This window comes from Callospermophilus lateralis, chromosome 19 (genome assembly GCF_048772815.1).
Source record: "Callospermophilus lateralis isolate mCalLat2 chromosome 19, mCalLat2.hap1, whole genome shotgun sequence".
Taxonomy (NCBI): Eukaryota; Metazoa; Chordata; class Mammalia; order Rodentia; family Sciuridae; genus Callospermophilus; species Callospermophilus lateralis.
In genome coordinates, this window is record NC_135323.1 from 252,107 (window position 1) to 266,045 (window position 13,939).

The window sequence follows — 13,939 nt, forward strand, 5'->3', positions numbered from 1 at the left end:
ATACAAATTCCCTTATCAAATACATGATTAGAAAGTATTTTCATCCATCTTACACATGGTTTCCATGTGCGCGTGTACATGCATTCTGTGGATTGAACCCAAGGCTTTCCATTATTACTCTACCCACTGAGCTCTAACCCCAGCCCTCTTTTTTCACTTGGTATCCTTTGAAGCACACAAAGTTTTACTGATGATAAGGTCCAGTTTATCTTTTTATTTTTTCTCCACCCTTTGGTTGATCGTTCTTTTGGTGTTATATCTAAGAAAACATTGCCTGACCCAAGGTCACAAAAATATTTTCTTCTAAATGTGTTATAGTTCACTTTTATGAGAAATATAAGTTGAAGGTCTGTGTCTAAATGTTTGCTTTTGCATATGGATGTCCAGCTATTCAGGCACAATTTGTTGAAAACATGATTCTTTACTGAATTCGATCAATGAAAATCAAATGGCCTTCAGAGGTTATTTCTGGATTTCAGTTCTCTTCTAGTACCACATAGTCTAGCTTACTGTACTTCTGATGTTTTAAATCAGGAAGTGTATGTCTTCAATTTTCTAGATTGTTTTGGCTATTCCGAGCTCATTAAATTTCCCATATGAATGTTAGGATCAGCTTGTAATTTCTGCAAAAAAAGGCAGCTACACAATGTTAAATCTTCCAATTCAAATAAAAGGGAAAGTTTATTGTAGTGTTCTGGGGAGTATGATAACATAATAAATTGAATTAGAAGAGGTCATGGGTAGAATGGAAATATTATAGCTAAGTTGAGTACATTTGTGTAAGTTCTTAAAATTTTTGTATTTATGTTGACTTTTCTTTAATGGGTATTGTTTTATTCTCAGTGGATTACCATTTATTCCATATCTGGATAATTTGCCAAACTTCAATAGATCAGTTGATGGACCAATCAGGCTGCCAATTGTGGATAAGTACAAGGTACCCAAAATTTAAAGAAATTGGATTTTGTGGGAGGCAGAATCATTGTTTTGTGTTTATTTCTAATTAGGAAACAATCTTATTAATGATATAATATTATAATATATTTTTTTCATGGTACATATGGTATACCATATATATTATGTATGTAGACCATGATTTGTTTTGAGACAGGGCCTCGCTAAGTTTCTGAAGCTAGTCTTGAACTTGCAATCTTCCTGCCTTGGGCCCAATTCTCTGGGATTATAGGTGTGCACCACCATGCCTGGTCAGTGATCACTTCTTAGCAATAAATTCATTACAAATGGGCTTAAAGTATTCCCACGTTAAGGTTGATGGATATTGATACACAGCCTTGTGAAAATATCATGTTAATTTATAATTCCACTAGCAGCATATGAGTGCTAGTTTTATCATAGCCTCACCAATCCAGGTGTTAGTCTTTGGTTTGGCTTTTTGTTTTTCTGTGTTGGCGCTCCAACCCAGGGCCTTGTGCATGTTAGGCAAGTGCTCCACCATTGAGTCACACCTCCATACCCTCTTAGATGTTAATCTTTTTAAAAATCCCATTCTTTTTAGGGGCTGGGGTTGTGACTCAGTGGTAGAGCGCTTGCCTAGCATGTGTGAGACACTGGGTTCAATCCTTGGCACCACATAAAAATAAAATAAAGGTGTTGGGTCCACTGACAAACTAATAAAATATTTTTTTAAAAAAATCCATTTTTTTAAACTGGATTTTCAACCTTGTTTTTTTTTTTTTTTTTTTTTTTTTGTACTTACTTATTTTGGAGCTGGGGATTGAATCCAGGGCCTTTTGCATGTAAGGCTAGCACTCTACCAACTAAGCTATATCCCTAGCCCATAATCTTAATTTTTAAAAGTTTTACAGTAACAATGTGATTTTGTCAATTTTGTTCACCAGTACCTCCCATTTCCCTTCCATCCTCCTTCTCCCTGGTCCCCTTCCTGTACTCTCCTAGATCTGCCCACCCCCCACCCCCCCGCTTTTGTCTCTCTAGTTTCCACATGAGAAAAAACATGACTTTGACTTTCTGAATTTGGCTTATTTCATTTAATATATCGCTCTCAGGTTCTGTCCTCCATTCTAATGTTCTTGAACAACTATTGTTTTTCCAAATTTATACAAGAGGAATCAGGCTTAGATCAGGAGAACCAGAAATTGTACAAACAATCCATATCTTCCATCTTAATGATCTTTGCTGTCTTCTGTACCATGCTTCGTTTTTAAATTTTAAGCATACTTAATAATTAATATAATCATACAAATGCTTATGACATAGTTATTACAGAGCATTTGTCCCCCTCCCCATGTTAAAGGATAATCCTAAACATTCTACTCCTTTATTATTGGTGCATTTTTAATTATACATAATAGTGGAATTCCTGGTTACATATTTGTATGTGCACACAATACCATTCTACTTTAAGTTAATGATTTTATAAGAAAGTACTATAGAATTTCACTTTGAGCTTGTCAACTGCTGTAGAGCAGCAAAAAGGTCTGAAACATGATTTTTTATTTTATTTGAACAGGATATGGGCACTGTGGTCCTGGGAAAGCTGGAATCAGGATCTATTTGTAAAGGTCAGCAACTTGTGATGATGCCAAATAAGGTAAGAGTTAGTAATGCTCTTTGCTGTTTAGATTTTCTATTGAAAATGTTAGCAAGGAGGCGGAACATCATGATGGGAGAGGGTGGCAGAGAGAAGCATCTCACATCACAGACTCTACTTGCCAGATACACTATACACTAAAGCCACACCCTTAATTCCCACCTCCTCCAGTCACACCCTACCACTTTAGATAATTCCATCAGGGATTAACTCACTGTTAGGCTAAAACTATAACCCAATCATTTTCAAACTTAACTTTAAAATAATGATTATGCCTTACCAATGCCAAGTGTAAACTTTTAGAAAAACTATCTAGAAAGGTATTTCTGTTATTCATTTGAGAAATGGAGGGTTCAGTATTAACATGTTAGAGCTAAAAGATATAGCATGAAGGGGAGACCATCATCGCCACTGTCTTTATAGGCAAGTAAATAGAGATTTGTGCACTTAAGTGACTTCCTTAACATTGAGGAAGCCAAGGAAGAAAACAGGTTTAATTATGATCTAGTAAGCTTTCTTGTGTTTTAAATATTACAAAATGATATCTTCAATCTTAATTTGTTTTGACCCAGAGAATTTGCCTTTATCCTAAATGGGTCTTTTTTTTTTTTAATTCCTCCTACCTTGTTGTAAATTTTTTTCTGTTGATGTTTCATTAAAACATGGCAATATCACTATGAAATATTATTAAATATTTCTGACGGCTCATCTGCTGATATTTGCAGATGACCTGTTGTTAAAACACTGTTTTCAAGAGAGAGGGCTTCTGTAACACCTTCAGAGATATTGCTTGAGTGGGAATATTGACTTGAATCATCAGAACTTCCAAATAGAGATTTTTTTTTTTTTAATATTTATTTTTCAATTGTAGTTGGATAACACCTTTATTTTATTGCGCCATCGAACCCAGCACCTCACAGGTGCCAAGTGCTCTACCGCTGAGCAACAGCCCCCCAAATAGAGATTTTTTTTTTTAAGAGAGAGTGGGAGAGGGAGAGAGAGAATTTTTTTTTTTTTCAGTATTTATTTTTTAGTTCTCGGCGGACACAACATCTTTGTATGTGGTGCTGAGGATCGAACCTGGGCCGCACGCATGCCAGGCGAGCGCGCTACCGCTTGAGCCACATCCCCAGCCCCAAATAGAGATTTTTAATAGATTTAATTGAGGATTTTCTTTTTACCATGCTCATTCCAGGGTCTGTGAATTAGAAAAGGTGTCTATCCATTGCCCAAGTTTAAGTATCATTGGCACCTTACAAATTGTACTTTAGAGTTTCTATTTTAAGCCTACATTTCCTAACATGATCATCACTGCAACTCCAGGCTGACACCAAAAGAAAATAATAGTTGATTTGAGTTTTTGCTCAATTTGGTCTGTAGCACTATCACAAAAGTCAGGAGAGCACATAAAATTTATCACCAATAACAGTATATTAAGAATATTGTGCAACAACTACCATTACTGTCTAGTTCCTTTCCCAAAAGGAAATCCTATATTCATTAAACAGTTATGTGCTTTTCAAGCTTACTTACTGTTGCAGCAGTAACTTTTGAGAAGTACTGTTTTAATCAGCTTTTTTGCTGCTGTGATGACTAAAGGACCCAACCAGCAAAATTATAGGAGAGGGAACTGGGATATAGCTCAGTAGGTAGAGTGCTCGCCTCACACGCACAAGGCCCTGGGTTCAATCCCCACCACCACCAAGGAAGAGTTTATTTGAGGGCTCACAGTTTCAGAGATTTTAGTCCATAGAAGGCTGGGTCCTCACCTCAGGGCTTGAGGTGAGGCGGAACATCATGGTGGGAGAGGGTGGTAGAGAGAAACAGCTCACTTCAGGGTGATCAGAAAGCACAGACTTTACTTGCCAGATACAAATGTATGCACTAAAGCCACACCCTTAATTCCCACCTCCTCCAGTCACACCCTACCACTTTAGTTAATTCCATTAGGGATTAACTCACTGATTAGGCTGAAACTATAACCCAATCATTTCTCTCCAAAACTTCCTGCATTGACTCACATGTGAGTTTTCAAGGGACACCACATCTAAACCATAACAGGTACACTTCAGATATTTTGTAGTTGTTAGGTCAGGAAGATAGATCTATTAAGTCCTAGAGTGCCCCAGGAATAAAATTTTACATCCATAAAGTCAAAAGTCAGATATAAAATTTGATGTTTTAGTTTTAAAAAAGCGAAAAAAAATGCTAGTTTGTACTGTGTTCTACTTGGAAATTATTAGAATGTGATATTTAGAAGATCACAGGTTAGAGGGTAGGGTAGTTCAGTGGTAAAGGGCTTGCCTGCCTAGCATTTTGAGGCCCTAGGATCAATCCCTATTATTGAAGAGGAAAAAACTTTCACTGGCAGCTGTACATCTAGAATGAGATATCATATTTACTGTCTTTGCTGCAATATTAGGATGCATGGTATATTTAATGAATATACATTAATGTGGCGATCATGAGGTGAAATTGGCATTCTTATGGTCTACAATGCAGTGAATGTCATAAAACCTTTCTTGATTTATTTTAAAGCACAACGTGGAAGTTCTTGGAATACTTTCTGATGATGTAGAAACAGATTCTGTAGCACCAGGTGAAAACCTCAAAATCAGACTCAAAGGAATCGAAGAAGAAGAGATTCTTCCAGGATTCATACTTTGTGATCCTAATAACCTTTGTCATTCTGGACGCACGTTTGATGCCCAGGTAGATTACTTATCATAGTTGTTGTAGTGATGTTAAGAAGAGAAAGAGAAGTTAATTAGAATTTTAGTGTCTTTTGTCTTGAATATTTGTGACATGCCACTTAACCAATATTAGAAAAATTAATAGTAGGAGCCATTTATATATCACCATTATGATGTATATCTCAGTCTTCAAGATGATATAAGTACTTATTGAGTAGGGACTATTTTTTTGTGAATGCCTATTTTTGATCAATTGATCAAAATGTAACTCATATTCACTTTGTAAAACAGATACTAGTAGTGATTTATCATTACTTACATTTTGTTTAGTGTCATTCACTTTGACTAGAGCTCAGTTGCCTTGGAAGCTGTGGTTTGTCTGCTCATTCATAGCAGATAACTTAGCAGATATGAATCACACACACATTTTCTCCATGTCAGTAGCAACCTGAGCTCCCTGGAGAATGACAGTGAATAGTTGGTGTGGTTAACAGAAGTTTTGAATACTATTAATAAAGTATGATGACTAATCAAGTTAGATTTGATGTCAGATATATAAGGTTGTTTACTTTTTAGTGGATGTTGGTTATTGAGAAGTGGATAAAGTTATGGCAAGTTCACATCTAGGTAGCTTGTGAGTGGTGGTAATGATTAAAGTTTACCAGGCACTTGCCATTTTTAGTAGAATAGGATACTGTAATTCATGCTTTGAAAGGTTAATAAGGTTAACAAGAAAGGTTAACACGGTTAATAAGAAAGAATCATCTTTTCCTTATTTGGCAGATAGTGATTATAGAGCACAAATCCATCATCTGCCCAGGGTATAATGCGGTGCTGCATATTCATACCTGTATTGAGGAAGTCGAAATAACAGTGAGTTTATTTTAAACTAATTGGTTTGTTTGTTTACTGACTTATTTTAATGATTTATTATCTTGCTGGGTGTTGTGGTGCAAGCCTCTAATCCTAGCAGCTTGGGAGGTTGAGGCAGGAGGATCATGGTTTTGAGGACAGCCTCAGCAACTTAGTGGACTGAGTCAAAATAAAAAATAAAAAGGGCTGGGATGTGACTCAGTGGTTAAGCACCCCTGTTTTGATCCCTGGTACCAAAAAAGAGATTGTTTTATCTTAAAAGTTTCTAATGGGCAATTATGATATATTTTTATTTGTACTCCTAAAAGTTGCTTATATTTGGCGTTTTTCTGATTTTCTTATCTTTTCTTGGATAGGCCTTAATCTGCTTGGTAGACAAAAAATCAGGGGAAAAAAGTAAGACTCGACCCCGTTTTGTGAAACAAGATCAAGTATGCATCGCCCGCTTAAGGACAGCAGGAACCATCTGCCTTGAGACCTTTAAAGACTTCCCTCAAATGGGTCGTTTCACTTTAAGAGATGAGGGTAAGTCCTGTTAAGTTGACTTCTAGGATGCCTAGCAAAGTCCACATTGTAACAGGTTCAAAGGAAATACAGATTCATGTTCCATAATATTTGTCAAATAAATGTTGAGTTGGATATACTTAACAACAAACAGAATTGACCATACTGTATATGAAGTAAGACCTTTAATTTTGATATTTTGTTATTAGTGGGGTTTTAAGGTAATTAAAATTACTAGATGATTTCTTTTTTTTTTTTAACCATAGGATTTATTTTTATTTTTTTTAGTCATACATGACAGCAGAATATATTTTGACATATAATACATACATGGAATGTACATACATCAATCATATTGTCTATTCTATTCTGCTGCCCTTCCTATCCCCCCTATTCCTCCCCTCCTCTCCCATCCTTTCTATCCAATCTAATGTGACACACTTTTTTTTTCCTTTTACTCATTACAACATCATATATGTATTCTGTATAACAATGAGGTTCTCCTTCCATCTTCCGTGCAACTCCCCTTCTCCCTTTTTTTCCCTCCCACCTCTCTTCCCTATTTAGTGGTAGTCTTCTTCTCATGCTCTTCCTCCCTATCCCATTTTCAGTCACCCCCTTTATATCAAAGAAGACATTCGGCATTTGTTTTTCAGGGATTGGCTAACTTCACTTAGCATAATCTGCTCTAATGCCATCCATTTGCCTGCAAATGCCATGATTTTGTTATTTTTTAGTGCTGAGTAATATTCCATTGTGTATAAATGCCATATTTTTTAATCCATTCATCTATTGAAGGGCATTACTAAATGATTTCTATAATGAAAATACAGGCGGGTTAGGGATACAGCTCAGTTGGTAGAGTGCTTGTGTCACATGCACAAGGCCATCCTCAGAAAAAAAAAAGAAAGAAAAGAAAATACAGGCGTATTCACGGCTTTTTCTTTTTTAAAAAAAATACATAGTTTTTCAGAGGTGTGATACTGATCTCCTTTTGTGTGCATCCATTTCTGTCAACCTCTGAGTGATGCAGAACAGTTGTGATTTTCCTTTCAGGTTCATGAAATTCTTTGATGTGAAAACAGATTTAGCTGGGCGTGGTGGTACACTTCTGTAATCCCAGCAATTTGGGAGGCTAAGGCAGGAGGATCACAAGTTTGAGGAATTTGAGGCCACCTTCAGCAACTAAGTGAGACCTTGTGTCAGTATAAAAAATAAAAGATCCAGAATGACTGTTATGAAACTTTTGTTTATGGGTTGTTAATATTTCTCACTTAGATAAAACTATTTTAAGGTTAGAAAAATTTACATGTTCCAGTTGAAATATTCACATGGTAATTCCAATCCATTCAGCAAAAACTTACTTGAATATCTAAGTGTTAAGAACTATGTGAAGCCAGGGTGATGAATACAGTCACTGAACCTTATTTTAGAGAAAACAGTAAAGACAGTGTTTCTTTTACTTTAAATTTCTTATCTTGAAAATCTTCGCAACAGTGAAATTGGATTTTGGCTTATCTTAGTAATTGTGTTAGGTTATAGTCAGTACCTGATAATCAGGCAGATAGAAGAAAAGAAAATGTAACAAGGATTTTTATCCTAGAATTTTTTTCCCCCCTAAAAGATATCTTGGGTATTTATTTATTTATTTATTTGTTTGTTTTTACAGTTTTCACAGTACCCCAGTGGTTCTGTATCCTTCTTTCAGTCCATAGGCATACTATTGAAAGAATGTTTTCATTGGATTGCAGGCTACATCTTTCCAGCTGCTAAGGATAGGCATTTTTTTCCTTAGAGCTTTAAATATAATTTCTGCATGAAATTGACCTGTTTTAATTTTAAGTGCGTAACTTAGTGGATTTAGTGTTCTTACAGAGTTGTATGACCATTATCACATTCTAGTTTTAGTACACTTAGAACACCTAAAAAGAAGTCTTAAGCCTCCCTTATTCCTACTCTTTAGCCCTAGACAACCACTGATCTATCTTTTATGTTTGTCTTTTTTGGATTTCCATGAAAGAATCATAAATATGTGGTCCTTTTATTAAACTTAGCAGGGTTTTGAGGTTCAGCCATGTTGATACATGTACTATAATTTATTTTTATTGCTCAATGATACTCCATTGTGTGGATAGGCCACATTTTGTTTATCCAAGGATAGTGAAGACCTATCTCTTTTCCAGCCCCCCAAATAAGACCTGCTTAATAAGATTATTTAACCTTAAACCAGCTTTGCTGATAAAGCCAGATAGTTAGTATTTAATACCACATAGACGTGCTGTTAACTACTGAAAGTTTGTATTTTTTGTTTGTTTCTTTTTAATTTCATTTCTAGGTAAGACCATTGCAATTGGAAAAGTTCTGAAACTGGTTCCAGAGAAAGACTAAGCATTTTCTTGATGACCCTGCACAATACTGTGAGGAAAATTGACTGCAAAAGCCTACTTCACACCGCCTTCTCTTATTTTCTGCCCATTGATAAACTTCTTCCCATATTTTGCAATGAGAAAATTCACAGCAAAAGTCCACATTATGTCAGCTTTCTCATATTGAGAGCTCTGCTATGCCACTGTGGAATTTATCCCAAAATCTCCCCCCTCCCCTTTCAAACTCTGCTTCCTTGGACAGATTTGGCAATAGCTTTGTAAGTGATGTGGACATAATTGCCTACAATAATGAAAACCTACAGGAATTTTTTATTTTTCATTTTCCCCTTAGGCATAGTCTTTTTTCCCCAGGCAGATCATTCTGAGTGTGCGAGTGTGTGTGCACATGTTACAAAGACAACTACCATGTTAATAAAATATTCCATTTGAAACCCTTTTCGGTATTTGAATTGCTTTTGAATAATGTTTTTTATCTAGATGTAACATTGTTGCATTAGCTTTTTAACTTTCCCAAGTAATTGAATACATTTTTATTACTTGGACTTTTCTAAACTCTTTCCCTAATCACTACTCTAAATGAGGCATTTACAAACAATGTTCAAGTTTGTATTAAAAGAATTAGATGGACGGACCCCTTCTTTTGATGGTTAATGCATACATATTGTTACACACCTCTATGAAACTGTGACCCTGCTTTACTAATTAGGTCTATCAGTTACTTTCTGCCAATTTATATTTCAAACACAGTAAGTTCTTTTAAAATAAAAGAACAGCATACTACTGTTTTGTAAGTAAAACTTAATGAAATTGTGCCCCTACAGAAAAATTCCATTAACTGGTTAAATTAGTGGAATTTACAATAAAGAAAGCATGTTGATTCTTGGCAAAAATGCCTCTTTTAGTATTTATAAGAGCTGCATGCATCTAGTATGGAAACTATCGATTACAAGTGCCAGTTCTACAAGTTACTCGAGTTACTCTTTGATTCAGTAACTTTAAAGGTTGGAAGATCCTTGCTGGTTAATGCTAGCTCCCAATCCAGCAACTCAATGAACACATACATACATAATCTGCACAGACTAAAATTAACAGTGATAAAATAGAATCAAGCACAGTATAAGTTTTATCTCAATTGTTTGAAAGTGACTGAGTTTTCTTAAGTATAAAGCAAAAATCTGCTAACCATGACTTGGATGAACCACGATGCAGCATTGTGGCTTTTAGACTGAAGGCTGACTTTCTGCTACAATTATCATGACTTTGAAATTTTTCATGAGAATGAATGGGAAATGGAAGAGATAATTTCTGGGTTTATCAGAGCCTCCTTCCTGTTGAATGAGTGTTGCCATTTATCAAAAGACAGTGTCTTTTACATTGTGATTTATCTTCTAAATAAGATACTTTGTATTGTATGTTTAATAACGTTCTTTCCCTATAATCTTACTCCTCAGAAAAGAAAAGCCTAGTCAACTATTTCCAGTCTTAAATTCTAAAATCTAATATTGTTTTCTTAATTATGGACGTCCCATTCATGAAATGAATGACCACATCTTAGGGAAAGGGCAAAGTCATTGTCCTACAGCTTCTTCGAACTATACTTGTGGCTATAAATTGCATGAAAGTTAAATTTTATCATGTCTGCAAATTTCTGGGCTTTTATTTTTCTGGGAAATATGGGACCTTTAATCAGAACATTCTTTTTGTACTTCCATATTAATAAGGAGAAATACTAGCAGTTGCTTGGATTTTAATGAATCTTTACAAGTTCAAGAGTCATTGAAATTATTTCCAAAACTAGGTTTCTCTTTTTTAATTGAGCACATTTTTTTTTTTAAACCACTTACATTTGCTACTAAAACATTTACACTATTGGGATATTATGTGCATGTTGCCAAGACTCTTAAGTGAAATGTGAATGGGCCTACCTCTACAAAATAACAGTAAAAATAACAAACATAATTCTAAAGAATTTTGTTGGATTTAATCTTAACACGGTTGCAAGGTTAATCAACACCATACATTTTATGGGCTTTGAAATTCTTCAAGAAGTATTCCCAGTTTAAAGTTGATGCATTTAAACCTGTGATTATACTGGCTAGTCACTTGAATAAGGAGATAATGTATGTGATACAAACTTGCAGTGTGTGCAGATGTTTGTTGGATCTTTAAAGAGCAATACAAATTCCTATGCTGTCATTCTGTCTTCTGCAAGTGCAAAATGTTTATATGGTTGACAATGCAAAATAGGGTAACTGGCTGCATATTTAAGATATTACAGACCTAAATATTTCTTCCTCTATACTTAGCATTTATTCGCCATAATTTTGTTTGCATCTTTTTATATTAATGATCTTTATACAACTTTCATGCTAGATTATTTAATTATAGTCCTTTAAATTAATAAACTGAATTTTAAGAGATATCATTGTAGAAAACATCTAAGTAATCACCATTTTAACCCTATATTTCTTATTGTGGAAGAAGGGAAAAGATAACATTTCCTGTTTTTAATTTGCAAAAAACTTATCCAGTGAAAATATATGTAAAATCAATCAAAACAGTTGGAGACTGAGTGTATATTGCCATGAAATTAACTGACAAATAGTCAAGTGTTCTTGAATAATTAAACCCGTGTATATTTCTTGTTTTGAATTAAAAATCTTGAAATATGTGGTAATTGAATGTAAAAATTTAGTAAACTGTAAAAGTATAGGTTATTCACTGTAATGAGGTAATTCAGACTTGTCTGCTGGTTGAGAAAACTAAGAACTGCCTTTACAATATCAGACTTCGAAAGTGAGTTGAACAGTTACTGGCATCCTCTCAGTTGAAGCGCTGCAAATATTTTGGGTCATACGTTCAACCAGATCCAGTTTTGCAACCTGTGGTCAAAAACTGCTCCCATGATGAACTTTTGCTGGGAAAACAAAAAAACCAAACCAGCTGAACTTCTGGCAATCTTCAGGAACACTTTACTCCATGATCTTGAATGACTGTTAACACATGGCAGCACTCTGGCACCTTTCACCATTGGCATGGACTTGCTCATGGACTGCTGCTTCATGGGGGACAGCTTCATTGCTTTGGGTAGGGATTTAAGATAGTTCAGGGACAATTATGCAGTATTTATTGCAGCTCTTAACATCAGGCAACTTTCAACCTTTAAACCCTTTGTGAAAATTCTGGTTACAGCACTATAGCTCTGACTGTAGAATGATTAAATGTCATATTCAGTGTTGGCCTACCTTATTAGAATAAACTGCAATTAATCCTCTCACAGACATATATGTAAGGTAGATAGCAGTCAGCTGGATCTGGAGGATGGTCATCTGTCTCCAAATACTGCACTTACTTCCAGCTAATTTTTCAGTGATTCTAGCAGATGCCATCTAATATATTCATGATCTTGTTTCATTTTAGAGATACTGCCTGCCATGGCAGCAACTTGTTAAATACATGTAATTACATATGCACAACTCAAAAGATGTATTAGGTTTAAATTTAGCAGTTATTTATATTAGATTTTATAGTGAGTGGAATAAGAAGTGGGTGTTTTTGGTTTTTTCCCCCAGTAATCCAATTGATTCCATTTGAACCACTGTATTGCCAGAATTCAGAATAGATTTGATTCAGCTTTTGATGGTTTGGGCTCTAGGATACTCTTGATTTTTAGTATCCTAGAACTTACTGAGTCTTCCCTTCAATAACTACACTCCTCACATACCTCTAATCCTATGCTTCCTTGAAAAAGTGATATGCTAGCTGAGTTTACTAAAGATTCTGACAAGGGCCTGGAGGTGTGGGAGTGGAGATGAAAACACTGTTCTCCAGTGTAAGGTAAAAGCAGACAGGCACAAGTACTGATGAGGCAGAAAACACCAGGATTTCTTAAACCCTGAGACCATGATTGAATTTTCTGCCTTTTCACACATGCCACTGTGTCCTTTAAAACTTAACTTGGAAACCTCAGATTTGTGGACAGCACAGGTGAATAACTTTTTGTGCTTCCTGAGGCGCCCCTCTGCCAGGCACGTTAGCTTAGTGCTTCAGGTGTCAGCCCGAGTCCTTGCTACCTCCTTTCCTGCTGCCCGGGAAGTGTCTGTGCTGGAGCTGCAGCTCTGGCGCTCCTCAGGTGATGGTCCTCACCTCCATTTCCTCCACATGCATTAGGTGAAACAGGTCTGAGCCCGCAAGGTCTGCATTTTAGGGACTCAAACATTGAGCCCTCAGAAATGTACACATTTAACCAGTTTCTTCTGTTTGTTTTAAAGGAAATGTGGATCTCTCTCAGGCCAGGATTTAGTGACTAGTTTTTACTAGACAGCTAGTTAATACCTAGATCATTTCTTTTTTAAGAGAGGATTAAAGGGAACTGATTAGATTTGCTGAGTTTTGTAACCTAATTCCAAAGCATGGAAGAGTGCCCTAGGTAGAAGAAACCTTTTTCTTATGATTTGTAGCTACCTACTGTGCCTGACTTGGTGCCTGTGTGAGGATTAAGCCCTTAGTCTGCTCTTGCAATTATTCAAATGACTGAAGTTAAATTTTGCTTTTGTAATACTAATAAAAATTGTCACCTTCCCTTTTGATGGACTTGTCTCTTTGTTTATAATCACCTGTGTTGTAACGTTCCACGATATTTTCTGTAGTCTTTTATTTTGTATTAAGTATTGGGACCATCTACCAGCATATTTGTTGGATGGATCTAAAAAATTCAGTCAAGGAAAGAATTTAGAAACATCTGCTTCGATATACTCTGCAAGGCTTTTGTATGGTATATATATATATATATGATATGTCACAAAACAAAAAGCAGATCCATAGGAAGTATTATAGGAGGGCTAGGGATGTGGCTCAAGCAGTATCGTGCTCGCCAGGAAGTATTATAGGAGATGCTTCATAATTAATAC

General features: G+C 35.6%; 1 protein-coding gene across 4 annotated transcripts in view; it reads left to right on the forward strand.

Annotated features, from left to right (window-relative positions):
• Gspt1 (G1 to S phase transition 1) overlaps nt 1-13,618 on the forward strand; it is a 35,163-nt gene extending 21,545 nt beyond the window's left edge. For all 4 annotated transcript variants that reach the window (XM_077106113.1, XM_077106111.1, XM_077106112.1 and 1 more), the window contains exons 10-15: nt 844-937; nt 2,492-2,572; nt 5,111-5,284; nt 6,049-6,138; nt 6,495-6,663; nt 8,978-13,618. In XM_077106113.1, coding sequence (XP_076962228.1) covers nt 844-937; nt 2,492-2,572; nt 5,111-5,284; nt 6,049-6,138; nt 6,495-6,663; nt 8,978-9,030 — 661 coding nt within the window. In that variant the 3' untranslated portion in view covers nt 9,031-13,618. The remainder of the gene's footprint in view (nt 1-843; nt 938-2,491; nt 2,573-5,110; nt 5,285-6,048; nt 6,139-6,494; nt 6,664-8,977) is intronic.
• Nucleotides 13,619-13,939: the final 321 nt, after the last annotated feature.